Source organism: Peromyscus leucopus, chromosome 1 (genome assembly GCF_004664715.2).
Source record: "Peromyscus leucopus breed LL Stock chromosome 1, UCI_PerLeu_2.1, whole genome shotgun sequence".
Classification (NCBI taxonomy): domain Eukaryota; kingdom Metazoa; phylum Chordata; class Mammalia; order Rodentia; family Cricetidae; genus Peromyscus; species Peromyscus leucopus.
Genome location: NC_051063.1, coordinates 55,305,390 through 55,332,912, shown reverse-complemented (window position 1 = coordinate 55,332,912; position 27,523 = coordinate 55,305,390). Strand labels below are relative to the sequence as shown.

The 27,523-nt window shown below is 53.7% G+C and overlaps 4 protein-coding genes across 4 annotated transcripts; 1 reads left to right on the top strand and 3 right to left on the bottom strand.

The window, feature by feature from the left end:
- The first annotated feature begins 92 nt into the window (after window positions 1-92).
- Window positions 93-980, top strand: Trmt112 (tRNA methyltransferase subunit 11-2). The gene is made up of 4 exons (XM_028853711.1): window positions 93-232; window positions 320-421; window positions 541-630; window positions 705-980. Exons 1-4 carry the CDS (start codon window positions 101-103, stop codon window positions 810-812), a joined length of 432 nt encoding a protein of 143 aa, XP_028709544.1. The 5' UTR covers window positions 93-100; the 3' UTR covers window positions 813-980.
- On the bottom strand, window positions 927-11,457 carry Esrra (estrogen related receptor alpha). Its single transcript, XM_028853709.2, has 7 exons — window positions 11,257-11,457; window positions 9,687-10,023; window positions 4,064-4,180; window positions 3,804-3,932; window positions 2,650-2,817; window positions 2,288-2,557; window positions 927-1,952 (listed from the first exon to the last, which is right to left on the bottom strand). The coding sequence occupies exons 2-7, from the start codon at window positions 10,009-10,011 to the stop codon at window positions 1,693-1,695; spliced, it is 1,269 nt and encodes a 422-aa protein (XP_028709542.1). The 5' UTR covers window positions 10,012-10,023; window positions 11,257-11,457; the 3' UTR covers window positions 927-1,692.
- Window positions 11,458-12,066: 609 nt separating this feature from the next.
- Catsperz (catsper channel auxiliary subunit zeta) lies at window positions 12,067-15,501 on the bottom strand. Its single transcript, XM_028853752.2, has 5 exons — window positions 15,232-15,501; window positions 14,737-15,085; window positions 13,157-13,236; window positions 12,907-12,973; window positions 12,067-12,307 (listed from the first exon to the last, which is right to left on the bottom strand). The coding sequence occupies exons 1-5, from the start codon at window positions 15,250-15,252 to the stop codon at window positions 12,195-12,197; spliced, it is 630 nt and encodes a 209-aa protein (XP_028709585.1). The 5' UTR covers window positions 15,253-15,501; the 3' UTR covers window positions 12,067-12,194.
- A 326-nt stretch (window positions 15,502-15,827) lies between these two features.
- Window positions 15,828-24,349, bottom strand: Kcnk4 (potassium two pore domain channel subfamily K member 4). The gene is given in 8 exon segments (XM_028853749.2): window positions 15,828-15,972; window positions 15,975-16,314; window positions 17,000-17,136; window positions 17,536-17,722; window positions 17,884-18,044; window positions 18,172-18,298; window positions 21,856-22,121; window positions 23,409-24,349. Coding segments are annotated over 8 exon segments (1,269 nt in total). The 5' UTR covers window positions 23,410-24,349; the 3' UTR covers window positions 15,828-15,922.
- Window positions 24,350-27,523: the final 3,174 nt, after the last annotated feature.

Sequence of the window (27,523 nt, the reverse complement as noted above, 5' to 3'; positions counted from 1 at the left end):
CCCTTCGCTGCCGCAAAACCCCAGAAGTTCCAGCAACTTCACCACTTCCGGTCCGGGGGTGGGGAGGGGAGGGTCCAACGGCTTCAACAGCGGAAGTGGCATGAGAAGTGTGGATTCCTTCCGCTTCCGGCCGCGCGAGCTCCAGTGTGGCAACATGAAACTGCTCACCCACAATCTCCTGAGCTCGCATGTGCGCGGCGTGGGCACGCGTGGCTTCCCGCTGAGGCTGCAGGTATTTGCATGAGCGTCTGTCGCCCTTGTAGCTCAGGACAGGGACACCGGGCCCGACCCCACCTCGCTAAACCTTTCCTCCCCGCAGGCCACCGAGGTCCGCATCAACCCCGTGGAGTTCAACCCCGATTTCGTGGCGCGGATGATCCCTAAAGTGGAGTGGGCGGCGCTTGTGCAGGCGGCGGACACGGTGAGAACTCCGCCCCCCCCCCACCCCCGTCACCCCGGGGGCGGGCTCGGGCTCTCGGCCCTGCCAGGGCCTAGTGGAGTCCGTGGTATGCCCGGTGACCACATGTCTCTTTCCCGCAGTTAAACCTGGAAGAGGTACCCAAAGAGCCGACTCAAGGCTATGAGCACGACGAGACGTTTTTGAGGAAGATGCACCACGTGTTGCTTGAGGTGAGAACCCTGTCACTTGCCTGTCGCTCCTACACAGAGGCTCGGGTGCTCAGCTTGGTCTTGCTCCCCCACAGGTGGACGTGCTCGAAGGCACCCTGCAGTGCCCAGAATCGGGCCGTCTTTTCCCCATCAGCCGTGGGATCCCCAATATGTTGCTGAATGACGAGGAGACGGAAACGTGAACTTGCTAGCCACCGCTCTGATGTTTTGTGAAGTGTGTATCATTTGTATAGTCTGTTAACTATATATGTCATGTATGATCCCCATCTCCCCCCAGTGACTCACCGACCACCATGTACTTGAGCTCCATAGTATATTTTTTTTTTCTCATTAAAGGTTCAAAACCAAAAGCGGTTTCTCTTTGCAGCAAATATACATTAAAATAGAGTCTCTGTACAGCCAAGGGCTCTGGGCCCCGGCTTGCCCCACGGCCCTGCGCCTCCCTGGCCAAACCCAAAAATAAATATAGTGTTATTGCTCTGCAGGGCATAGAGGCAGTGCTGTCCCCCACCCCTTGAGGTGGGAGCTGATGGGGGGCCTGGGCCACCCCAGGGGTCCAGGGGCTGGAGCCTGCTTGGAGTTATTGCTTCGAGGGGGGGCACTAATGCCCAATGCGAATGAGAGGAGCGAAGGGGACAGGGCCTTTGCTTTCCAAGCCCTCCTCTGCTCTGGAGAGGGGGTCGATTAAGCAGCAGCAAAAGCATCGCCCACTGGGAGACTGTGGCCTTTCTCCATCCCCTTCCCTCCCTGAGATCAGTTTCTGCCTCCCACATCCCCTGCAGCCCCCTATGGCTTCCGCAAGGCCCCCTACACTCTTGGGGGCACATTATGGCTTGCAAGGGGCAGCACTGTGCCCACACCTGGGCATTCACTTTCCTGGCTCCTGACACCCCCCAGAGGGGGGAGGGGAGGGCATGAAGCCTGCTCCCAGGGGCGGATGGCGTTGCCCTGGCCCTGCCAGCAGGCTGTGGCACTGCCCAGACTCCAGCTTTGCCCCCTTGGGGCTAATACCCCATGCTGGGCAGATCCTGCCAGCCACCCCACCCTGTCCCACCCCTTGCCTCAGTCCATCATGGCCTCAAGCATTTCCAAAAACAGCTTGTGCATGGGCACCTTGCCCTCCAGCTTCACCCCATAAAAATGGGCCAGGACTTTGCCTGCTGTCTGGCGGAGGAGCGGCAGTGTGAGCAGCAGCCTGCCCGCTCGCCTCCGCTCAGCACCCCCTCCAGGGCCAGCCCGGCCAGCTTCATACTCCAGCAGGGCCTCGTGCAGGGCTTCACGTAGCTGCTCCACAGCCTCAGCATCTTCAATATGCACAGAGTCTGAGGAGGGGAGAGAAACATTGGCAGAGGTGACAGGCTTCACGTCTGTTTGGATACTGCTGGATAGGGGACAGCACACTCACTGCTCTGCCTGTGCGCCAGGACCCATCCCTTCTCACCTGTGGCCACCTCTTGTCCGCCACACCTTCCCTTTCACTATCTCCTTGTCAGCACAGCACTAGGGCTCAGAATCCTGTGTACAATTCAGGACCTTGGCTTACTTGGTGATTTTCAGTGATCAAGCCTCAGTTGTCCTGATCTATAATTAGGGACCGTGCCACCACCGTTGACAACTGGAGGGCCTTTTGGGGAGACCTGTGTGCCTGGACACTCACCAGAATTGGCAAGGGCCAGAGCCTTCAGCAGTACGTACTCCTCCCGCTCCAGCCGTAGGGCTTGCAGTCGCCGTACCAGCTGCAGCAAGGCTGCCCCTAGATCCCCTAGACCAGCTGCCCGGGCCCCCTCTTCATCCAGGACCAGGTCCTCGGCAAATGCCAGCTCATCCTGCAGCGGCAGTGAGCGCTGGGCCACACCCAGCACCAGCACCTCCATCCACACACTCTGCAGTACTGACATCTGGTCAGACAGTGACAGTGAGGAGAAGCCTGGAGGAAAACCAGGAAAGGACAGGTCAACAGTGCAGCAGAGCCAAACGTGGCCTACCTGTTCAGAGACGCCCTGACCACAAGCCCTTCACCTGGGATGCTCTTGGCCCAGCTGATGGTGACCACTATCTCTCGATCGAAAAGGTCGCAGAGAGTGGCCACGGCAGGGAGCTGTCCGTCAGGGCTTGCTGGGTCAGGCATGGCGTACAGCTTCTCAGGCTCAACCACCAGCAGATGAGACACCAGTGCGTTCACTGGGGCTGCAGCGACAGGACTAGAGTCAGGAAAACATCTGGCAGACCTCTGAGGCCCCCCCAGAGCCAAGTGTCTTCGCAGACATTCCCCTCTGGCCTTCCTTGAAAGCCACTGGTAAGCCTGAAGACACAGTGCTCACTTCCTCAGAGAAAGGTTGTACGCACCAGAAAACCTTTCCCTGGGGCATGGGCCTAGCTTGCACACAGCCCCAGTCTAGTCTAGCATTTAGTAGGCTCAGGTTCCTCCAACAAGCCAAAAAAGACAAAACCCCTGTGCTGATTCCTTTTTGTCAACTTGACACATGTCTGGGAAGGACTCTTAACTGAGAAAATGCCTCCGTAAGATGGGCCCATAGGCAAGTCTGTAGGGCATCTTGACTGATGATTGATGTGGAAGAGTCCTATCTACTGAGGGTGGTGTCATTCTGGGCAGGTGGGCCCCAGTTGTGTAACAAAGCAGGCTGAGCAAGCCAAGAGGATTAAGCCAGTAAGCAGGGTTCTTCCATGGCCTCTGTATCAGCTCCTGCCTTGAGTTCCTGCCCTTATTTCTCTCAGTGATGGAGTGTGACCTCAGAGTTATAAACTGAAATAAACCCTTTCCTCTCCAAGTTGCTTTTGGTCATGGCGTTTTGCCAATGCAATAGAAACCCTTCTACTTGGGAATCTGACCTGTGAAGTAGTTGATTGTTCTTGAATGACTTTATAATCACCCATGATTATAAATCCTGGTCTGCCTCCTGAGCACTGGGATTAAAGTGTGCATGTGGTGTGCGCTGTGCTCAGAATCAAACCCAGGACTTCATGCATGCTAGACAAGCACTCTATTGCCTGAGCTACATCCTTGGCCCGTGGAGATATTTTTATTCTCATTATTTCTTGCGGGGAAATAAGAGAAGGTAAGACCTGGGTCCCAGGGCATGTAAGGAAACCAAACAGACTTCTCCAGTAGCTGGCCCACCAACACCCCAAAGCTTAGGAACCCAGGATCTCACCTGTCTTCCGGGGGCCTCCAGCTACTGCCAGAGGACCAGCAGGGAAGGGGCCTGGGAAAGGCAATGGGTCCACCTCTGGCCGCCGCTTGTACTTCTGTCGCCCACCTCGGACACGGTCCAGACGCACACCTTGAATTGTAAGACCAGACTGTGTCCATAAAACACCTGCCCCACAGAGCCCCCCCCCCCACCTTCTCCCCAGGCTTCCACTCAACCCACTGGACCACCACCATCTCACTCAGGCACTGCCCAGCGCTCACCCTCCTTGAGCATGCCCACCCGCAGGCACTTGGTGAATCGGCAAGCCTGACAGGCCTTGCGTCTCCGCTTGGTGATCTCACACTCATTGGAGGCCGGACAGCTGTACTCGATGCTCCCTGCCAGGAAGAGGCAGGGCTCCAGTGGCGGCCTCCCAGAGCCCGGAGGGGGCCCAGATGACAGGAGAGCCCTGACTCACCCTGGGCAAACACCAGTCTGGGGGTATGGGGAGGAAAGGGAGAGCAGGATGCCATGAGCAGGGCAGGGAGGGAGACAGCCACTGGGCTGGGGGAACCCTGCTTGCATGAGGCCAGGCCCTGGAGGTCAAGCTGCGTATTTGTCCTAAAACCATACCACTGGGTTACGATGTCCTCACCTGCTGTCAAGGGCCACAGCAACCTCCAGGCTAAATCCAAGGCTCCATTGAGTCCTGAGCTCCCTTGCCTAAAGCATTGCTTTCGGCTCCTAGAAACCCTTCAATGCTGTCTTCCTTTGCTTCTGGGACAGGCTCTCCTGGTCTTCCTACCCTCTGGCAACTCTATGGTTTCTGTATAGTGACCTAATGCAGTCCCCAGGGCTGTCCTACCTCTTTCTCCCTATCTCCTAGACTTCCAGGTGTGCATCTCTAGCACAGTGCTCTAGATGCACATATCCAGCAGTCCCAGGACACCCCGAGGGTCTTCCAATCCACCCTGATGTAGAAAGACCCCACCTCTCCTGTCAAGTCTCCAACCACCTTCCATTGCCCAAGAAACCTAAGTGGCATCGTCCTCCTCTCAGCCACCTGGCGGTGCTGGGGAGTCTCACCTCGCCCACCAGAACCCAGCTCCTGCCTGCAGCTTCTATCCTGACCTGTCCCTGGCTGTCTCTATTCTCTGCAGAGCAGCAGGGGAGGGATCCTGTCCCCTGATCAAATTCCCCAGTCAGGTCTCTTAAGTATAAGCCCAAGTAAAGCAGTGTTCTACTACGGGTTCCCTCAGCCGAGCTTCATCGTCTTCTGATTCTGTTCTGCACTGCATGCTCCTCAGACAGGGTCAGCCTCAGGGCATCTGCTCCTTGCCTGGAGCTCTGGTCCAGAGCCTCGTTTGCTCCCTTACTTCCATCACCTTGGAGAGGCCTTTCCTCAGCCTCCTGTGACAAATCCCTTTGCAGCTACTTCTGGCCTGCAGAAACTCTCAGCGTTGATCACCATCTGATATATAACACGTGTGCTCAGTTACCCTGTGGCTTTCAGCTCTTGTTTTTGTTTTTTGAGACAGTTTCACTCCATGGCCCAGCCTGGTCTGGAACTGGCAACAATCCTTCTGCCTCAAGTCTCGTGGGCATGCGCCACCATACCTGGCTGTTCTGTGTTTAGTTTTTGTGGGATTTGTGTGTGGTTGCAAGCACATGGAAGCCCTGAGTTCATGTAAGGTGTCTCCAACAATGGTTCTCAACTTTTTTTGCTGAGACAGGGTCTCACTATGTAGTCTTTGTTGGCCTTAAACTCACTATATACACAAGCCTGGCCTCAAACTCTGCCTCCTGACCACTCTGGATAAAGATGCACCCAGCATGTGTGACTTCTCCACCTCGTATTTTGAAACAAGGTCTTTCACTGAACCTCACCAACTCAACTAGAGTATCCCAAATCCTCCTGTTGCTGCCTCCCAACATCTGGCTCTTATGTGAGTACCAAGCATTCAAACACTACCAAATGTGCCATCTCCTCAGCCCCCTCTTTTGAGTTTTCTTTTTTTTTTTTTTAAACAGGGTCAGATGTAGCCCAGGCTGGCATCTTAACTCACTATGAAGTGGAGGATGATCTTGAACCTTGATCCTCCTGACCCCACTACCAAATGCTTAAATCACAGGCATGTGCCACCACACTAGGGAAGAAAACACTATCTTGCTATATAGCCCACATGTACTCCATATGTACCCCAGGTTTGCCTTGAACTCACAATCCTCGTGCCTCAGCCTCCCAAATGCTGGGATTAGACGAATACCGTTGTGAACAGCTTACCCTGTATGCTTTCTCAACCCAGCTCCAGTTTCCCAAGGCTAGTCACAAGGCCTGATGTGTAGTAGGTACCAACACCCGGTCAGCCTCCCAGGGCTGATCCCAAGGACCAAAACATGAAACACACAAGCAGCCAGCAGGCCTTTCATGCTTCTCTCCTCCTATACCCAGCCAGGCTGCTACACCCGCAGGGAGGCCCTCCAGTCCTGGTCCTGACAGGCCCTTAGCACTCACCTTGCTCCTTCCCTTCCAACACATGCTACTAAACAAAGAGGACCGTTCTGACCAAGTCAGTTTCCCCTGCCCAGCCTCAGCTGTGTCTGGAACACAGGCCAGGGGAGCAAAGAGCAAAGGACAATCTGAGTGCTGCAGCACAGGCCTATAATTCCAACACTTCGAAGACTCTCAGCCAGCCTGGGCTATACACAAGACCCTCCTCAAGAAAGAAAAATAAAGCAAGGGCTGTGGGGACTTATCATCTGTGGTTTATTTACTTATTTATGTGTTTATTTTGAGACTGGGTCTCTCTATAGGTCTGGTCGCCCTGGAACTCAGCTATGTAGATCAGGCTGGCTTCAAACTGAAGAGAGATCCACCCTTTTCTTTTCTTTTCCGTTTTTCAAATGAGACAGGGCCATGCCTTTAATCCCAGCACTTGGGAGGCAGAGGCAGGCAAATCTCTGTGAGTTCGAGGCCAGCCTGGTCTACAGAGTGAGTTCCAGGACAGCCAGGACTGTTTCATAGAGGAAAGCGTGTCTTGAAAAACAAAAATAAACAACAACAACAAAAAAAAAAGAGACAGGGTCTCATTGTGTAGCCCTGGCTGGCCTTGAACTCATAGAATTCCACCTTCCTCAGCCTCGTTAAGGACTGAGATTAAAGGTGTGGGCCTGAGCCGGGCGGTGGTGGCGCACGCCTTTAATCCCAGCACTCGGGAGGCAGAGGCAGGCGGATCTCTGTGAGTTCGAGGCCAGCCTGGGCTACCAAGTGAGCTCCAGGAAAGGCGCAAAACTACGCAGAGAAACCCTGTCTCGAAAAAACCAAAAAATAAATAAATAAATAAATAAATAAAGGTGTGGGCCACTACTGCCCAGCTGTACATCCTATTCCTAAAACTTATGAGCCTTCAGTTTTTCTAACTGTAAAGCTGGCATTGTTAAATATATACATATATATATATATATATATATATATACACACACACACACACACTTGAGGCTGGAGTAGAGCTCACTGTAGTGTGTGCTTAGTATTCACGAGGCCCTGGATTCCATCACTAGCAACCTCCCTCACCCCACCTTCCCAAAAGAGGAAGGCTGGAGAAAAATTAATGGAGCTGGGCATGATGGCACATGCCTTTTTCCCAGCACACTCGAAAGGCAGAGGCAGGCAGATCTCTATGAGTTAGAGGCCAGTCTGGGCTACATAGTGAGTTCCTGTATGGACAGCCAGACCCTGTCTCCATTTTAAAAAAAAGTAAATGAGAGAAAGAGAGAGGGAGGGAGGGAGGGAGGGAGGGGGGAGGGAGGGAGGGAGGGAGGGAGAGAGAGAGAGAGAGAGAGAGAGAGAGAGAGAGAGAGAGAGAAAGGAAGAAAGGAAGAAAGGAAGAAAGGAAGGAAAGGAAAGAATGAATGAAGATAATTTGCAGCAGTTAGGTTTGGCCCACAGTCAGAATGAAGGTGTATGGGAGGCACCTGGCTCTGACTGGCAAGGAGCAGTTTTAGACCAGTGCACTTCACCCAAGTCAAAATTCATTGGATCCAGACATGGCAGCACATTAATGCCTTTAGTCACAATATTCTGGAGGCAGAGACAGGCAGATCTGTGTGAGTTTAAGACCAGCCTGGTCTACAGTGTGAGTTGTAGGCCAGCCAGGATTTCACAATAAGACCCTGTCTTAAAACAACAACAACAAAACCCACAACACACCTTACTGGAATGTCACTATCAGTAGTCCAAAGTCCAGTTCCTAGAGATACACAGAGGCAGCAGTCTGCAGTGTTAAGAGCTCAGCTCTGGGCTTGCACCAAATACCAGGGCTGTCATTTTCCACTTGAGATCTGAATAGCTACAGAAGTCTCCCTGTGCTTCAGGCCTTAACGGGACTGTTTTTCATAGCCCTGCAATTGGGGGCTGAGACCCTGAAAGTAAAAGGGACAGTACCTACCACAGGATAAGCTCTCAAGTGTTCAAAAACAGTTGAGGGCTGGCAAGACGACTCAGTGGGTAAGGGCACTGGCTGCCAAACAGGATGACCCTAGTTCAATCCCCAGGTCCTCTACGGTGGGAGTCCAGAACCTAATCCCACAAGTTATCCTCTGGTCTCTACACACAGGCAGTCGCTGTAAGTGTATACACACACACACTAAATACGTGCTAAAGAATTTTTAAAAAGTTGTTGCGGTGGGATTTGCCTGAAACTACAGCACTCCTGGGAGTCTGAGGCAAAGGATGGGGAGTTCTAGGCCAGCCTGGAACAGTAAGTTCCAGGCCAACTCCATAATAAGATAATAGTGTCTCAAAACACTTCTTTTTTTTTTTTTTTTTTTTTTTTGGTAAATTGTACATGTTATAGTGCCAAAGTAACCACTGGTGGCATAAAAACATAATAGGCCTGACAAAGAGAATGTTCACAGCAACATCTTTGTGTCCTCAAATTCTGACATGCTCTCCTGAGTGAGGAGAAAAAAAAATCAGTGGCTGAAGAGAGGGAGAGCCTATCCTTTTTTCCTTTTTGTGTTTTTTTTTTTTTTTTTTTTTGGAGACTCGAACTCATAGAGGATAGCCTTCCTGGGATTAAAGGCGTGGGCTACTACCACCACCACCACCACCACCACCACCAAGCGGAAGCCTATCTTTTTAAAGCTAGATGCTAAAACATAACAAACCTTTACCAGTTACCCATAAAAAAAAGGAATTCTGTGATGTACTAGGGATAAGCAGGCAGTTACTAGAGACGATAAGAAAGCCAGGAGCTCTGGGCTTGGTGGCACACGCCTTTAACCCCAGCACTCCGGAGGCAGAGGCAGGCGGAGCTCCGTGAATTCAAGGCCAGCCTGGTCTACAGAATTTAGATCCAGGACAGCCAGGGCAATACAGCAAAAGAGTATGTGTGTGTGTGTGGGGGGGGGGGACAGGACACGACAGGAGCAAAGTTTTACAACAGGTGCAGGCACCTCGGCCTGGCTTATACCCCATTCCAGTCCAATGACCTACGCTAGTGCCTTTTCTTTCTTCTTTTTCTTCGAGACAGGGTTTCACCTAGCCCAGGTTGGCCTTCAACTTACTATGTAGTTAATGATGACCTTGAATTTCTGATTCTCCTAGTTCCGCCTCCAAAGTGCTGAAATACCACCTGGTTATACAGTGCTGAGGACAGAACCCGGAGCCTCCTGTAAACTAGGCAAGCGCTCTACTAACTCAGCTACATCCTCAGCCATCATGTCTTAAAAAATAACAACACAACATGTGCCTGGGAAGTACAAGGAAATTCAAACTCAAGCAGCACCAGGCAGGCTCCGGGCCTCCTGCATGCATCACTGTCCCAGCACCGTTGGAAGGTGCCAGGCCTAAGGGGTATGGGGCAAAGGACACAGAAGCTGGGGTGCGGGGTAGGGGCTCACCCTGGATGGTCCTCTTGAAGAAGGCCTTGCAGGCCTCACAGGATGCCACACCGTAGTGGTAGCCGGAGGCCACATCCCCACAGACCAGGCAGAGGCGTTTGGGCAGAGAGCTGAGTACCAGCTTCCCACTGCCCTGCTCACCAGACCCTGCACCCTCCCCATCCTCCTCCTCCTTGTGCCCTGGAAGGCAGCGTGCTGGCGCTGGACCCGGAGCCAGGGTCACCGGCGGTTCGGTCTCAGTCTCTGAGGAACCCTTTGGACTGTCAGGGCTGGCTGGCTCTGCTTTGATGTAGAGAGGCTCGATGCCCACCACCTGGCTGGACATGATGCTGGTCACCTGCAGGGAAAGGCCATCAGGGTCACAGGGAGGCACTCTGCCACATGGGTTGGGCAACACTGGGCCTGGGCCAAGCTGCCAGGCTAAGCCAAGGAGAGGGAGGAGGCAGAGTCCAAGGAAGGGCTGCCCATGAAGAGGGCCCCCAGCTGTCACCATGGGAACAGAGTCTCCAGAGCCTCTGGGGCCAGTTAACTGACAGCAGGTCCTCCTCTTGGGAACCTGGGAGAGGCTTGGCAAGTCTAGCCCCCACCCAAGCCAGGAAGCAGGGTGATTTCAACCTGCAGGCACCTCTCAACCCCCAAACAGTTTTCTCCAGATGTTGGGAGGGCTCCCTTTAGGTATTGAGTCTTCAAGCGCATACTTAGGAACACAGCGGGGGTGGGCGGGGGCGGGCGGGAGGACGGACGGGAGGGGTGTTTAGCCACTCTCTCTGGAGTTTCCACATGTCCACACATGCTCACTCTCCTGAGGACCTTCACACTCACACATGGCCTATAACCAGTGCCTGCTCTTACATACTCCCAGCAAAGGGCACACTCAATAAGCAGACTCACACAAGTCTTAAATCGTACTCTCTCCAGACTCTTGGGAGAGAGCCTCTCACCTCTGACACGCCACCCCCTCCTGCCTTAGCAAGCCCATTCCAGCCACGCCGTGCAGGGCGCGGCTCCACCTCTTTTGCACCCCGGGCCTGCACGGTTCATTCTTACACTCCAGCTGCCGCAGAGTACACCACCTCTCGCGACTCCCGGGGCGCTCCCACCCCCCACCCCCCACCCCCGCTCCGGGGCCACCCCCTTCCAACCTGCGCACACCTATGGGAAGTTGCCTGAAGTTACTTGTCCCCCCCCTCCCCCACTACCCGCGGGGGACTTCTATCAGGTTATCAGGAAGTAAGAAGAGGCGACAAGGAAGAAGTTCTCCCCCGCGCTGCGATGACCTATGACCCAGAGAGGAGGGTGGCCCAGAGCCCCTGCAAGCGCCCCCACGTGGCCTCTAGGGCCCCTTTCAACACCAGCCCACCGCGAAGACTCCCGCAATGCTCAAGTGTCGAGCTCAACGCTGCCCGGAGGCTCTCTCCGAGGCCCGAGAATAACCCGGGGCCAAGACCCGTCCTGACCCGGCCGCCGCACCGGGCGCGACCCCGCCCGCAACCCGCCCCCGCCCGCGCTCGCACATGGCCCCCGGCGCGCCCGCCCACCCCCGCGGCCGCGCTCCCCTCCGCCCCCACACCTGGGGCTCCGACAAGGCTGGCGGGCAGGCATGGGGGCCGAGCGGCCCGGAGAGCCGGGATGAGCAGGGGCCGCCTCCTCCGGCCGCGCCGCCCCGCTGCGCTGCGTCCCCCTCACTCGGCGGCGCCGCTGGCTGCTTGTAGGACACAAAAGGACATCGCGGCCGCTTCCTACTCCGCTTCCTCCAGCTGACAGCGGAGGCGGGGTCGGCCGTGCGCATGCAAAGCAGGGGGCGGGGCCAGGTGCCTTATGCTAATCAACCTAGAGAAGCGGGCGGCGCCTGCGTACCCGGAGGCAAGTGGGCGGGCTTTAGTGACACGCACGCGTGCGCGGCCGCCCTGAGGGCGGGGCCTGAGCCCAGGCTAGGCACAAGGACTCGGAGCCGGAGCGGGGAGGAGCCGGGGCGCCCTTGCGTCATGGAGGTGGGCGGAGCCCCGTCTTACAGGAGTGGGCGTAGCCACTCAGTGGACTCTGTGCAGGCGGTGAACATGTATGTAAATGAGGGGGCGGGGTTGTGTGTCTGCATATGCATAAGGATAAGGGGTGGGGCCTAACGGGGGCGCTGACACCCCCCCCTCATAATGTTGATGGGACACTTGACACTGACTTGGTAGACCAGCACACCTGCGGACCCTCGGGTAGGAGCAGCAGACCTAAAACATGCAAGTATTCCTGGTTTGTGAGTTCCTGGAAGGTAGTACTGGTGAGACTCGGGCGGAGAAAACTCAAGGTCACTGCGGTGACCGAATGAAGGTCACGGGGAAAGGCGGGGCCACGTGCGTCCGCCTCACGCAAGCAGCCACGCACTGACTCGGGAACCATGCATAGACTCTTTAATTTCTCTAGGGCTCAAATTCCATGCAGATGGGGTCGAGCTTGGGTCCAGGGAACGGGACAGGGCACGGGGCTGCCGTCTGGTCGGCCACTTGAGCTGGAGGTTCACTGAGGAGGCATCAAGTTCAGCCTCTTGTTCCGGCGCTTCTTGAGCCCCTCGATGTATCCCTGCAGCTCTTTAGTCATGAAGTGGCCCCTGCCAATCGTGGCCTTATATGCTACGAAGAGGGCAGAGCTGAGGGCAGGGCCGGGAGCCATGGCAAAGCTTTCCCCCAGTAGGCACCACCGGTGTGATTCGAGGAACCACAGATGACTCGAGGTGGCAGTTAATGCTGGATTTGGATCTGTGTTAGCTTGGGGGTTTTGGGTCACCAAGGTACGATGTGTTACGGTGAAGAATGGAGGTGAAGGAGGCTGAAGATGCTGCAAGCCTGAGCCAGGGCTGTGACACTCTAACTAGTCATCTGGCCCTTGTTCCCCCTCTGGATGTTCTTATCTCGTGAACAGAAGGTTAGCCAAATAACCCAATACCCAATAACTTTACCCAAATAATCCAGATGTGTCACTCTTCCCTCACCTGGGAGTGAAGCAAAGCTACACAAAGGCAGTCTGTCATCCCACTGGACAAGTGCTTTTAAGTCCTCTGAGTCACTCCATTGAGCCTGCCTGTGCCTAGTCCCTAGACTTTTAATTTTGGGGGAGCCCTTGGAATATTTGTGAGTGCTAAGGGGATCTGACAAGATATACACATCCTGAAACCCCACTCCCTGCCAAAGCCACCAGGATCTTTTGTGGAAGCTGGGGTGGGGGTGCTCACTATTGAGGGCTTTGCTGAGAATATCCAGAACTTCATTCTCCATGAGTTCCATCAGGGGCAGGGGCAGCTGGAAAGGCGACAAGAAGACCCCGGTTCTGTGTGGAGCTGAAGGGCTCCCCACGTGACCTCCCCAGCCTGCCCGCCCCACCTTCCTGAAATCTGCCCCAGCCTACCTGCAGGCCTCAGCCTGCCCTCCTCCTACCCACTGCCCGCCCGCCCGCCCACAGCAGTCTCCCCAGGCCCCTCCAACCCTGTTCTGCTGCTCTGTCCAGTAGGCTTGATGCGGTGTTCGCTTTGACGGACTGACTGACGATTCTGAAGTAGACTTTCCTAGAGAAACGCAAAGCGAAATCAGTCCTCTTCAGGCTCCTGGGTCTGCTCTGGAGCAAAGCATATATGTGTAGGCACATGGTGGATGTGGGGTTCAGAGGTTAGTTCCACATACTACCTTCACTGAAGACTGTATGGGATATCCAGCCCTAGGCTTTAGAATTCCACCCAACTGGGACCCAGAACTGACTGTCCCACTGTGTGAGACACAGAGAGTCTTGGATTTGTCACCTGTAAATGGAGTTATAGGAATTGTCTTTTATGAGAATAGTGCATCCTGTGTGAGTGTGTTGTTGGGACTAGAACCCAGGACCTTGTATAAGCTACGATAGAACTCTACCAGTAAGCTACACTCCCAGGCCCAGAATGGCCTCTGATGGCAGTTGTGATATGTAGAGGGAACAGTACCACAAGTTCTATGCCGGACATATAACAAGTGTTCAGTATGTGTCAATTGCTATATTGGTATCAAGCTTTTTGTTTAGACAGGGTCTCACTATGTGGACTTAGCTGTCCTGGAACTCAATATCTAGACCAGGCTGTCTTGGAACTCACAGCTATCCCTTGGAACTCACAGCTATCCACCCGCCTCTGCCTTCTGAATACTGGGATCAGAGGTGTACACTTCCACACCTGGCTTTGTTATCAGTGCTAATTCCCTGAAGAAGTTGGAAATGCGAGGGACAGAGGGTGGACACACCCAAGTCTCAACAGTGCTTGGCATACTGTGAAAATATTTAATTTTTGTTTTTAACCAAATCAGACATGGTGGTTCATGTGTGTAAATCCCAACACTCAGGAAGACACCGGGAATCCAAGGTCATCCTGGGCTACATAGTGAGACTCTCATTCCAAAAAGAAAAACAAAATAAAAATAAAGTAACTGCGGGGCAGTGGTGGCGCACGCCTTTAATCCCAGCACTCGGGAGGCAGAGCCAGGCGGATCTCTGTGAGTTCGAGGACAGCCTGGTCTACAGAGTGAGTTCCAGAAAAGGTGCAAAGCTACACAGAGAAGCCCTGTCTTGAAAAACCAAAAAATAAAATAAAGTGAAGTAACTGTTGACTTAATAAAAAAAAAAAAAAAAAAAAAAAGGGAGACTGCAAAACAGCGAGATCCCAGCCAGGGAATGAACTCTGTTAAACCCACAGGTGAGGGAGGGCTCGGAATGTAGTTCAGTAGAAGAGAACTTTCCTAGCATGCGCGATGCCCTCGGTTGACACCCAGCACCACATTATACAAGAAACCCACCAGGGCTTCGCTTGTGCTGACTGCCTGCGCCTCTCTTCTACATTTCCCGATTCTGAGTAGTAGGACGCCTGCCCGGTAGGGGGCGCTCCAAGAATGTATGTTTGCGGTAAAGCGTGAAAGATTTGCTGCCCTCACCACCACCCCCGCAAACCCCCTCCCAGGTAATCTTGTAAACTTGGGATCCTATGGGCTTACCCCCATTTCGCAGGAAGGGAAACTGAGACCCTGGCTAGCCCCACCCCTGTACACACCTATCGCCTCGGCGAGGCTACTCTGTTCAAAGGAGGTCACAGATTCGTCGTGCTCCTCATCTACCCCGAGATCGCGCTCCAAGGTACTGCCGCGGCGCAGCTCTAGCTCTAAACGCGCTTGCTGCTGGATCTCCTCTGGCTCGAGGTGGAGACTCTCCTTCAAGGAAATGGTGTGGCTGTACCTGCGAGACTTCTCTACATCTCTGCCCTCCTCGTCGAAGTCCTCGCAGATGTCGGCCAACGACGCGTTCGCTGTGGACATGGTGGCCGTGCTCCATAGATCACGAACATCTCCGTACAGGCTCGACTTGGCGGAACTGCGGCGACGGTGTTCGTGTTTGGTCACAGCCTGCGGGTCACACACACACACACAAAGGAAGCCAAGGGACTCGGGGAGCTAGAGAGGGCAGAAGAATGGGCTGGAGTGGGGACTCCATGGACCAAGCGCCCAGGCTGAAAGTGTCAGGGCTCGGAGGGCCCAGGCAGACTTCTTACTTGGGAAACGTTTTCCTCCATCGTTCCGCACCAACGGACCAGTCGCCACAAGACTCAGTCGAGAAGGGGGTCACGCTCCAGGAAGGGGGAGGGGCAGAGTCTCCTCCCGGATGGCGATAATGGTCTCGCAGGAGGAGACTTCAAGCTGCAGTTGTCATCAAGACTAAATTGCTCCCACCCCCAATATCAATGCCAAGGTTGGCGTGCCCAGGCCAGCTCTGAGTTCGGGTCTCCTCCAGGCATGGACAAGAGTCTGAATACCCAAGCTCAGCCGAAAGGGTCACAACTTGATCAGTGTGGGTTCCCAGTGGGCTGGATATAGCCCCACCGCAGCGCGAGAAAAGCACTCGCACACCCACTCGGGTCCCAGGAGCACGCACTCGGTAGTGCAGACTTTTTTTTTTTTTTTTTTTTGTTTATTGATGCAGGTTTTGAGGCACAGTCGTGAAGTGTGAGGGACAAGCCGGGCCAGGACAGCGAGTCAGAAAGCTTTGGATGGTGGAATTTGGAAATGGTTGGGTGTGAGGAACCAGCCTGGGAAGAGCGGTGCCATTTGGCAACCCTTGAACACCTCCCAGGGTTACAATCGCATTGAACAAAAGAGGGCTCTTTGGTCAAATAAGCCAAACATGCCTGGGCATCAGCAAGAACGAAGCCCCTGGCGGGGGGTCCCGGGCCAGGGATCCTGCCCCTACACAGGCACAGCTTTGTCTCGGAGACGCGCAGGACCCCGGGGTTCGAGGGCTTCTTGGAGGGATTGGGACGGCGGCGACCCCGAGGCGCTCGAGGCAGGGAGCAGCCACGTTCACTCTGCGTGTCTGAGGACTCGTCGATGAAGGCCAGGTTCTCACTGGGGTAATCCAGAGCCGAGGCCGTGGGCGGGGAAGGTGTCTCGGCCTTCTTTGGGGGCACAGGGGATCCCGGCCTGCAGGCTGGCTCAGCAGCACCAGGTGGTGCTGGCAGGGAAGCGGGCAGGATCGGTTGCTCCTTCTCTGGTGGCGGGGCGCTGGGCCCGGCTCTCTGGGTCACTCGTGCTGTCACTGTGCCGGTCCAGCTAGCAGCCTGCGCCGTGAGGCCACCCATCTGCAGAGAGGAAACGGTGTCCGCCGATTCTGGGAACTGCCCCTTTACCAATCGCACCCACCTTTTCGCCTGGCTCTCGAGCCTCAGCCTGACCCCCGCAGACACACTATTCCTGCATTGGATCGAAGCACCCCTTCTCCAGGAGCCTTTCTAGAAAGCCCCAGTTCTGTTTCAGCCTTAGCTGTCTCTCTGTAGTCGGCTAGCAAAATTCAGGTTTCAGATAAGTTGCAAAATTTAATATCAGTATGACTCATACAATATTTGGGGCATGTTCTAAAATCTTACTTGTTGTTCATCTGAAACTCACATGTAACTGGCCTTTCTAGTTCTGTTGTTTTTAAAATAGAGTCTCTTTCTATAGCCCAGGCAGGTCTGAACTCGCAGCAATCCTCCTGACTCTGCTCTGCTTACCAAGTATGGGATTTATAGATGCGTTCCACCTCGCCTCCGAGTTTTTATTTACTAACCCTGGCGACCCTATCTATCCATGGAGGCCGAGGTGGTCGAGTCCCTGACAAACCTGAATTTACTCCATTGTTCCCGGTAGCGCACGCTCCGAGTCTCAATTTCGGAGGAACCTACATTTTGGAGGGGAGTCTGGCTGATTAACCAGCGGCTAAGGGTACAAGAGACAAGTGATATGCATGGCGCATGCGCGGCAAAGAACAGACCCTGGGAAGCGTACCTCTGCCCGAGTGCGGCGAGACACCGCTCGCAACCAGTTGCCGATGGTGGTGAGCACCGAGGCGAAGTAGGCTAGGCCAAACAAGATCCAGAACCACGCCAGAGGTTGGTAGGCTGAGTTCTGCCCGGGGTCAGTGCCTAGATAATTCACAGGGAGAGAAAAGTAAGTTGATGGGATCAGGAGGCAAATGTCTGAGCCTCTGGTTCAGGGCCGGTTTCTGTACCTTGTTGAGAGAGTGCCCTCCCCAGAAAAAAAAAAAAAAAGGATGTGTTAGAGTGTTAGATGTATGCAAGATGAGTGTGCACGAATTGCAATTGTGTATAGTAAGAGCATGCAAGAGGGGGTGAACTTAATGTAGGAGCATGCACGGGACTCAGGCCGACAAGATGTAAGTGGGCATTGGGTGCTGCCTGCTGGAAGCACCATAGTGCGTTCCATGATGGGTGTGGGAGCGGGAGCAAATACCCCACAGTAGTTCATAGGCAGAGTGCAGGGATAAAGTAGTTGGGGAAAGCGCTGGGCAAAGTTAGCCTCACCGGGCACATAATCGCCAAAGCCCACGGTGGTGAGTGTCACTATGACAAAGTAGATGGCTTCCAGCTTGCTCCAGCTCTCCATATAGGAGAACACGAAGGTAGGAGTTAGGACAAAGAGCAGGCAGCCAATCAGCAGAAAGAGCACCGCAGACAGTATTCTCACCAGCCCGGGTGGCACGTGCCACTTCTGTGGGGAGGGGCAAGAGATAGGGTCATGGAGATACCAATTCCATTCTCCCCACCCCACCCGACCTCCATCCTGGCTTACTGTGAGGCTCCCTAGGAGTGCACACTCACATGCCAGGGACCTAGGGAAGAGTACCCTATGAGGGGCACAGTGCAGCTCACCAGGAAGATTGCTTCGATGTGACCGATGCCCCGGCGCAGAGAGGAGCCCAGCCGGTCCCCGACCCCCGCCAGCAGCATCCCGAACAGCGGGATCCCCACCAGTGCATAGAAGATACAAAAGAGACGCCCGGCGTCTGTCTGTAAGGCTGTATTGCCATAGCCTGGATAGAGGGGGCAGTGCAGGAAATGTAGGCGCGATCTGGCACCCACTGCCGCTCCCTGCACCTTCCCCCATAGGGAAACTCCTTGCCCCTTGCCTCCCTCCACATGCCCCATCTCCTCCCCCACCGATGGTAGTGATGATGGTGCCCGAGAAAAAGAAGGCGCTGCCCAGGTTCCAAGCTGATGAGTGGTTGCTGCTATTGGTCCAACTGGTGTCTGGGTTTGCACCCCCTCCCAGGGCTTCAGCCACGAGCTGCGGACAAGGCGCACAAGGAGGAACCTCAGTTCTTCCCTCCAGCTGGGCCCTCCAGCTCCAGCCCTCCCCATTCCTTACACAGCTCACTGGCTGTGTATCTATCTCTCTTCCCTTCCCTGCTCTTTGGTTTTAGTTTTTGACAATGTCTCTCTGACTCTCTCTACCTAGCTATCTTTTTGTGGTTGGTTGGTCTGGTTTTTTGAGACAGCATTTCACTCTGTATCCCAAGCTACCCTGAAACATGCTGTGTAGTCCAGTCTGGAACTATTGATCCCTCCTGCCTCAGCCTCCCAAGTGCTAGAATGAGACGCATAAAACCACCATAACTGACTTTGCATGATAGATTCCCAACTTTACAGCCAGGAGCATGGATGCTGAGTTCTAATCTTGGCAGCCCTGGACAAGTTAACTCATGGTTCCTCAGATTCCTCCTCTATCACATGGGGTGACTGTCAGAGCACCAACATCATAGATCTGGCATGAGGAGTAAACACTGGGTATTTGTTGGGTAATTTCCCACACGGTCATGATGTCCTGTGAGTTCCTGCTCCTGTGAGTGTGAGACTCCGCCCTCACCCCACCCCCCACTGCTCCAATGGAAAGTGAGTCTGAGTACCTGGACTCTAAACAATGTATTGAAAGGTGAGACCTTCACATGCCATCAAATGTTGTGGCCACTTTCAGAAGGTTTATATGTGTGTGCTTGTGTGCACACGCCACCTCAAAACATCCAAGCCAAACCCAGTATTTCATATGGAGTGCTCCATAAGCATGACTGAATGAGTGAAGTGCCAGGGCCATGCTTTTCTTGCCTGCCTGCGGATTCCCCAGGGGAACGGTCTGCGTCTGGAAAGAGCTTGCCCTGGGTGCTGGAATGTCAGAGCACCCAGAAGATGAGAGGAAGAAGGGCCCTTCCCCATACTAAGCAAGGACAGAATCCACAGAGAAGTTTACCATCTGTCTCATCTCCATGACAGCCCCCGTTAGCAAGACCTACTCCAAGATCATCCTCCCTGAGTAACTGCTGCAAACCCTCGAGGCTCTGATTTGTCCGGAGGAGAGTCTAGACTCCTTAGCTCAGCATTTATTTAGTTATTTTGAAAAAAAAAAAAAGTCTCATATAGCCTAGGCTAGCCTCAAACTCACTAAGTAGTCAAGGATGGCTTTGAACTCCCGATCCTCTTGCCTCTACTAAGTGCTGACATTACAGATGTGAGCTACCCTATCCAGTTTTGGTAGTGCTGGAGAGATACCCAAGCCTGCAGCATGCTAGGCCAGTACCTATCAATCTATCAGCTGAGCCACACACCCCCACTCGCTCTTATTGGAGGGTTGTTTGCTTTTGTTTTGGGAGTCTTTCTTACTCAGTAGCCCAGGCTAACCTGGAACTCACAACAGTCCTCCTGCCTCAGCCTGGCACAGCACTTTTTCTAACCTGGTCTCGACCTTTCCTCAGACTTCTCTCTTGAAATTCTGATTTAGCACCCCAAAATACAGCAACCTTCTCCCCAGATTCTCTGAGGTGATTTCATTTTCTGTAATAATGGTCTTTGAATAAAGAGGTGAAATGTCTGGTTAAAAGTGATTTAAGTTTTTCTAAGATTTATTTTATATGTTTATTTTATTTTATTGTGTATATGTATGTATGTATGTCATGTACATGCCTGGTGCCCACAGAGGCCAGAAAAGGGTGTCAGATTCTCTGGATCTAGAGTTACAGATGGTTATGAGCCACTGTTGGGTGCTGAGAGCCAAACCCAGGTCCCCTACAAGAGCAGCAAGTACTCCAAACTGCTGAGCCATCTCACCAGCCCCAGTGATTTATGTTTTATTTGGCAACATTCCCTCACATGCCCAAATCCTTCATCATCCAGTGTGTTCTGACTTTTGTTTCAAATGACCAGGCGGCTGCTCTCTCGTCTTCTGCTACACTCTGAGCTTGTCAGCTTCCACTCTATTGCCATGCTGTTCCTCTGCCTGGGGCTTGTTTGGCCCCACACTCAGAATCCTGTCCCTCTCACTTGGTACTTTCCCACTGCCAGCTCCCCCCAAAGCCTCTGCATTCTGCTTCATTCCCAGCACACAACCCAAGGCCCAGCAACCAGTGGGTGCTTAGTGAAGAAGGAAGGAATCTCCCTTTCCACGGCTTCCTACAGTCTGTCCCTGGATCTGTGCCTTAGATGTGACAGCACTGAGAAGCCCCATCTGCTTCACCCCAATATTTGTGCCTCTACCCACCCCCAGCACACACAGGCATATCACTGCTGCAGGACTCACTCATTCAGGGAGTGGCTGTTGTTGTTAAGAGACGCAAAGCAGCAGTCACCCACCCTGTAGGCTCCCGGTCTCTCCTTTTCTTCTTTCTCATCCCAGAATAAAGCAATTCCATTGTGAAGATAAATAGGTCAGACTCCCTCCCTCCCTCTGCCCTGTGGTCTGGCCAGGCACACTCTCCACCCAGGCACTTCTGAGCAGAGCTTGTCCTGATTTCTGGAAGTGGGAGAGAGCATCACTCTGCCCGTATCTTGGCACTGGATCCTGCCACCTTAGGAATCAGTTGGAACTCTGAGGCTTACATGCAGACCCTCCACAAAGAACAGTCAGGGAAAGAGGGGTACTCTTCGGCCAAGTGAGAAATACTGATTTATCAAGGGTAAGCCAGAGCTTTCCAGAGCGGTGACTGGGAAACCAAAGGGAGCGACACAGAACTCACGATCTGGACCCACGAAGGCTGAAGCCCATAGCTTCCCTTCATGACTGGATGGAGACTGATCTACAGTAGCTTGGGAAAGCCTGACAACCCCCCCCCCCCACTTGCTTGGCTGCTGAGCATGAGGGAGGAGGGACTCCTGAACTGGCATCCACAGTGGGAGGAGCAGAAGAAGCCCTCTAAAGTCACCTGGACTTGTTTATGTGCAAACTTTGGGGGCGCAGAGGGAGGTGTTCACCGGATCCTTGGGTTTCTCTAAAGCATCTGAACTAAAAACATGCATAGGAGCTTGTGTGGGAGGAGCAGCCAACATTAGCAAGTAAAAACTCTGCGGGGGGGGGGGGGGGGGTCGGGTATGGTTGTTCCGGTTTGTAATCCCAGTGCTCTGGAGGCTGAGGCAAGACAAGACAGTCCTGAGTTCAAGGTCAGTTTGTGTAGCACAGTGAGTGCCGGGCCAGTCAGGGCCATATAGCAAGCCCCTGTCTCAAAAAAGCAAAAATCATTACCAGGGTTATATTTAAATTCAGCTGTTTAGCTGAAAGTCCCAAGTGACTGAACATCTAAGATTTGGTCTGGTGACCTAATGATGTTAGACCTGTACAATGTAGCATGTGCTCCAGCCACTTATTCATTCCATTCATTTATTTGTCCGTTTTCCCTTCCTTCTATCAGCGCCACACAGGGAAGGAGGCATTCCAGGAAGCCTTATGCCAGCACACACAGGTAGCAACAACAACATGGCCAGCATTTTGTAAACACCCCAGATGCACCCAGTCCTCATGCATGTCTGGAGGCAGCCCCCCCCCCAGCAGGACCCCACTGCTGACCAGTTCTGCCGACCCACCTTGATGAATTGCGTCAGGTTCTCTTGGCTCACACAAGGATAGTCCTTCAGAAACTTGTCTCGGCCATCCTCCAGCTTCTTCTGAACCTGCTGCTCATGAGGCTGCTCCAGAGCCTGGAACACTAGAGCCCCAGATACCAAGTAAAGCAGCACCAGTGCCAGCAGGGCCAGGAGTGTGGTGCTGCGCATGGCCCTTCCAGAGGCAGGTCCGGCTCCGCTTCCTGCCTGGGAAGGAGGAGCGGGGAGCTCCTGGGGAGCAGTAGTCACTGCAGGCCAAACCAAGGATTATGGGGTCAAGAAGAGATCTGACACCCACATCCTCCTTTTCTATCTTAGACTCCCCAAGGTTTTGGAACCCCTAGCCTTATTGTCCATGGATATAACACACACCCCGCCCCCAGCATCCTCTGGCTAGACATCTAGTTCCAGGTACTAACACCTAGACAGACCCCCACCTCCAGCCTCCCTCTTACCTCCGGGGCCTAACCATCAGGAGAGTAGGAGGAAGAAGGAGACAGCCTCGGAAGAGGCAGGGTAAGTGAGAAATGTGGGGAGTTGTGAGCCATAGGGAGCCTTGGAGAAGACCAAGGGAAGACCAGGGCTTTCCAAGGCAAAGCAGGAGAGGCTGGAGCCCGCGAAACAGGAGACAGGAATAGCAGGTCCATACTTGGCTCTCCCAATGCGGCTGTGGCAGCCTCCTCAGATGCATCTGTCCCCCTTCCTGCCTTTCCTGAGTCCAGGCTAGCAGGGATCAGCGGGGCAGGGATCCTCCAGGGTCCCCACCCGCCCGCTGGGCTTTCGAGGAACCCAGAGGCAGATCTGGCTGCAGGGTAGAGGCAAGGCCCAGAGCCAGGGAAAGGAAGGGTAGGCACCAGGTTCCCGAAAGAAGGGAGGCACGGGGTGGGAAGGGCAGCATGGATACAGCAGCCCACGGGACAGCTGTCACCTAGGGAGCAGCGGGAGATGGCAGGCGCGTGCACACGCGCGCGCACACACACGCATGCATATATATATATATATATATATGCTGTCCACCACACGTGCCACAAAGATCCGCGATCCCACACTCCACCCTTCGGCTCTAGCCACAAGCTGCCCAGGCTGCAGGCGTAGCACTGCACCACATTCCAGCAGACCCCGGCGCAACTGACCACCATGGGCGTGCCCGCGGTGCCGAACCACCTTAGAGGTCCACGCGCACGGGTACACACACACACACACACACACACACACACACACACACCATGCCCGCGGTGCGAACCACCTTAGAGGTCCACGCGCACGGGTACATACACACACACACACACACACACACACACACACACACACCAGATCCGTGTGTCCGTGTGACACCGCACGCCAGCCACTTGCTCCCACCACCTCCCCCGCGTCCTTACGCCGACGCCTCCGAGCGTGACCCGAGACGGGACGCACCGTCACACCACTCGAGGAGGGAATTCACGCGCGGGAGGTGGGTGTCCCGCTCTGCCGGTCGCCTCCCAGCTCCCGGGCCCGATATCCAGCCCACGTTCCCGCGCCTGCTCCGCACTTACTGTCTGCCCCCTCTGCGGCTGCGGCTTTGGCTGCAGCCAGGTCTCCCGCGCCGCCTCGCGCGGGTACGGGCTGGGTCACGGAAGTGGTGGCAGCCGGGGACCGAGCGGTCGGCCTTCAGGCTGGGACACCACCCCCTCCTTTCCACCCTCAAAACCCCCCTCCCCGGGCGCTTAACCCTACCACAGCTACGTCTCCTAGTCTCCTACGTGCCGCACCCTCGCCACCGGCTCTCGCTGTCACCCGCCTAGCACTCAGCCCTTTACCTGCACCCTCTGGGCTCCCCAATCCTGGCTTGTCCTGGCCAGTGAGCAGCAGAAGAGCTAGAGAGCGGTCGACGCGGAGTCCAGCCTTCCAGGTTGGGATCGGAGCCCCAGCGCTGCCCTAACCTGGACATCAGTTGGCCCAGGGCTCAGGACAGCCGTCGCACTCATCTCCTGGAATCTTCTAGGTCTCTTACTGGACTGGGAAGAGCCCTCTTTTCTCCGCCCATGGGGATAGTCAGGCCCTTGGGCTCAGCACTTATGAGGGAGAGGCCCTCAGGGAGAAAGGGGTATGTGGGGGTGGGGGGCGGGGAGATCTATTTGAGGCCACCTGGATTTAACCAGCTGTATGGGCTGGGTCCCAGCTCTGGGAAGTCACTGATGGAGCATCTCCTGATCTGGCTGCATCCCCAGCTCTGATCCTCCAGGTCTTGGAGTAACTCCCCCCATCCCCGGAGAGGGGCCAGCAGCTGCCTGCCAATCCTAGCAGGCAGAGTAGAGTGCTAGCATTTTCTGAAGAGCTAAGACTGGGTCCTATGCGGTCTCTGCCCTTCCCTGTTCCCTGTTCACGTTCATATCCATTTCTTTACTGATCTCCCCAGTCTCTCCTGCAGCATTTGGAGATCCTATGGGCTTGTGGTCCATACTTTTTATTGTTGTTTTGCTTTTTGGAATCAGGGTTTCTCTTTATCCTGGAACTCACTTTGTAGACTAGTGTGGCTTCAGACTCAGAGATCTGCCTGTCTATGACTTCTGAGTGCTGGGATTAAAGGTACATGCCACCATACCAGGCTCAGCGGCAATGGTCAGTAGTTTTAAGCCTAGAGTTTAAGGTGACCACCCCAGATGGGAGGGGGCCAGGGCAGGTTACCAAACTCTCTAGAGTCTTCCTGTCCCCACTTACAGTAAAATAATTTTCTCTGGGTGCTGATTGGAGCGTTTAAGAGGTCAGTGTTTATAAAATGCTCAAAGGCTGGCACACACAATTAAGTGCTCTATAAATGTTAGCAATTTTGCTTCCACCCAAAGTGATTGTCTAGCTTACTGCTGAAGTCCTGAGCCTCTGATGTTCTCTCTGGAGACCTTGCAGACCTGGCTCCAGGATGCTCCCAAAGAAAGGGCTTCAAGGCAGACTCATTGCTAGGCTGAGATCCCAGAGGAGCTGGAATCACCAGGTTTCTGGGCAGGAGTCACAGGCTCTGATAAGCAATCCTGAGCCACAGGGCAGAGCTGCCAAGATGTCATGTCAGGAGTGCAGGGCACTGACTAAACTGTTGGGGGGCAGGAGGCAGGAGCTGACTGCAAGTGACCAGGCAATCAGGGGAACCCATACCCACGTGAGGAGATGGAAGTGGGCCACAGCAACACCTCTTGACACTTGAAGGCCACATTAGAAGTGGTGACAGAAACAAACAAGACCTCAGGCCAATGAGATTGCTCAGTGCTGCATAAGGCTGCTTACCACCAAGCCTGAAACTCCAAGTTTGATTCCTGGAACCCCATACCTGTATGTGTGTCTGTGTATGCACACCCACGCTACACACACCCCACAATTAAAATAAGAGAGTATTAAAGGGGGGGGGTCTGGAGAGATGGCTCAGTGGTTAAGAGCACTGACTGCTCTTCCAGAGGTCCTGAGTTCAATTCCCAGCAACCACATGGTGGCTCACAACCACCTAATGAGATCTGGTGCCCTCTTCTGGTGTGCAGGCATACATGCAGATAGAATACTGTATACATAATAAATAAATAAATCTTTTTTTTTTTTTTTTTTTTTTTTTGGTTTTTCGAGACAGGGTTTCTCTGCGTAGCTTTGCGCCTTTCCTGGAGCTCACTTGGAAGCCCAGGCTGGCCTCAAACTCACAGAGATCCGCCTGCCTCTGCCTCCCGAGTGCTGGGATTAAAGGTGTGCGCCACCACCGCCCAGCTATAAATAAATAAATCTTTAAAAGAGAGAGAGAAAGAGAGAGAGAGAGAGAGAGAGAATTAAAGGAACTAGGCCTGCACAAAACTTAATCCATTTGAAGACAAGATGCCCAACAGACTATAGAGATGGCTTAATGGTTAAAAGCACTTGCTGGGGGTCCTCTGAAAGCTGTAGTGGGTAGCCATTCCAGCTTTGATCTGGAAGTTCCAACCCCCATTGAGGCTTCGGTAACTGTCACGCCTACAAGGCGGCCCAAGAGAGGACCCTGAAGACCCAAGATCCAGATGCACCCCGACTCTCTTGGTTCCTGGACCCTGGACTCTAGAGGTAGACCGAGCAGAGTTCTCCAGAGAACACTGCCAGACTGCGCTACACCTTTCCCAGACCCTGTTACCTATCCCTTCACTTGTAAGTTACCCCACAAAATAAACCTCCCTTTTAATTACGTGGAGTGGCCTTAATAATTTTACCAATATCTGGTGCCCATTGTAAGTTTCCAGCACTGATAGCTGTAACTCTAGCTCCAGGGGATCTGATGCCCTCTTCTGGCTTCCTTGGGCACCACATACAGGTACAGATACACCTGTACACACATTAAAAACAAATCTTAGGAAAAAAAAAAAAAAGATGCCAAACAGGCTAGGTAGACATGATGGTGCACGCCTGTATCCCAGCAGTCGGCAGGTAGAGGTAGGAGTGTCAGGGGTTCAAAGTTATCTTCAGCTCCTTACAAGGTCTCTGTCTCAAAAAGCTGAAACTGGGTCAATGAGATGACGCAACAGGTAAAGGTCTTTGCCACCAAGCTTGATGACATAAATTCTGTCCCCTGATCCATATGGTGAGAGGAGTGAGCCAACCAGTAAGTTGTCACCTGACCTCTACATATGTGTGTGCTGTGACAAGTGCTTGTCCACACAGACACAGAGATATGTTAATTTAAAAATGATAGTTGGGCACAGTGGCACACTCCTTTAATCTCTCAGCACTAGAGAGGCTGAAGCAGGGAAATCTCTGTGAGTTCAAGGCCAGCCTGGTCTATAGCTGGAGTTCCAGGACAGTCAGGGCTACACAGAAGAACCCATCTCAAAAAACAAGAAAGTCGGAGGGCTGGTGAGATGGCTGGGTGGCCAAAGGCACTTGCTGCCAAGCCTGGCAACCCGCGTTCGCTCTCTAGGACCCACATGGTAGGAGAGAACTGCCTCAATATGAACCCACACATATCACAATAAACAAATGTAATATAATTTGTTTTGTTTTGTTTGTTTTTTCAAGACAGGGTTTCTCTGTATAGGCTCTGCTGTCCAGAAACTCACTCTTGTAGACCAGGCTGGCCTCGAACTCACAGAGATCTATCTACCTCTGCCTCCTGAGTGGTGGGATTGAAGGCGTGAGCAACCACTGCCTGGCTGTAACACAATTTTTTAAAAGGAAGCCTAAAAGCCACATAATTACAGTGCTGTGTGGTCTGGGAGAGGGGTTATGGCTCTCTGCACAGCCAGCAGAAAGTTTCATGTAGATTCGACTCCCTGCCCCCTCCTATGGAGGGAGATTCAACTCATAGCCCTGGACATCCCTAAAAGTACTCAATAACTGAGCCACATCTCCAGCCTGTGGAGGTGATTTTTCAATCAGGACAGGTGCACTAACCTCTAGTCTCAGTTATTTGAGCTGAGACTAAGGCACAAAAAAAAATCACTCCAGGCAAAGAATTTCAGGCCAGGCTGGGCAACAGAGAGAAGGCTGCTCTAAACCAGGACACCTTGGCCAACAGAGAGAGACCTGTACCGTTCCTCTACCGCTCCATGCCCACTAGCCTTGAAGAAAGTGAGTGGCTCCCTTCCAGCCTAGCAACCCATGTCAAGGGCAAGTGTTTGATCAGCCTGATGCCAAACAGGTAAGAAGGAACACAACTCAGACAAGTGACAGG

What these genes read in the sequence shown, in the direction of transcription:
- Trmt112 (XM_028853711.1), top strand. Translation starts at nt 101, where the DNA reads ATGAGAAGTGTGGATTCCTTCCGCTTCCGGCCGCGCGAGCTCCAGTGT. An exon ending in TTGTGCAGGCGGCGGACACG is followed by an intron (nt 422 to 540) that starts GTGAGAACTCCG and finishes TCTTTCCCGCAG; the next exon opens with TTAAACCTGGAAGAGGTACC. An exon ending in TGCACCACGTGTTGCTTGAG is followed by an intron (nt 631 to 704) that starts GTGAGAACCCTG and finishes GCTCCCCCACAG; the next exon opens with GTGGACGTGCTCGAAGGCAC.
- Esrra (XM_028853709.2), bottom strand. Translation starts at nt 10,011, where the DNA reads ATGTCCAGCCAGGTGGTGGGCATCGAGCCTCTCTACATCAAAGCAGAG. An exon ending in TGGAGGCCCCCGGAAGACAG is followed by an intron (nt 2,818 to 3,803) that starts GTGAGATCCTGG and finishes CTGTCGCTGCAG; the next exon opens with CCCCAGTGAACGCACTGGTG. An exon ending in TCTGGCCCTTGCCAATTCTG is followed by an intron (nt 1,953 to 2,287) that starts GTGAGTGTCCAG and finishes TCCCCTCCTCAG; the next exon opens with ACTCTGTGCATATTGAAGAT.
- Catsperz (XM_028853752.2), bottom strand. Translation starts at nt 15,252, where the DNA reads ATGGAGGAAAACGTTTCCCAA. An exon ending in TGGAGGAAAACGTTTCCCAA is followed by an intron (nt 15,086 to 15,231) that starts GTAAGAAGTCTG and finishes TGTGACCCGCAG; the next exon opens with GCTGTGACCAAACACGAACA. An exon ending in GGACAGAGCAGCAGAACAGG is followed by an intron (nt 12,974 to 13,156) that starts GTTGGAGGGGCC and finishes TCGCCTTTCCAG; the next exon opens with CTGCCCCTGCCCCTGATGGA.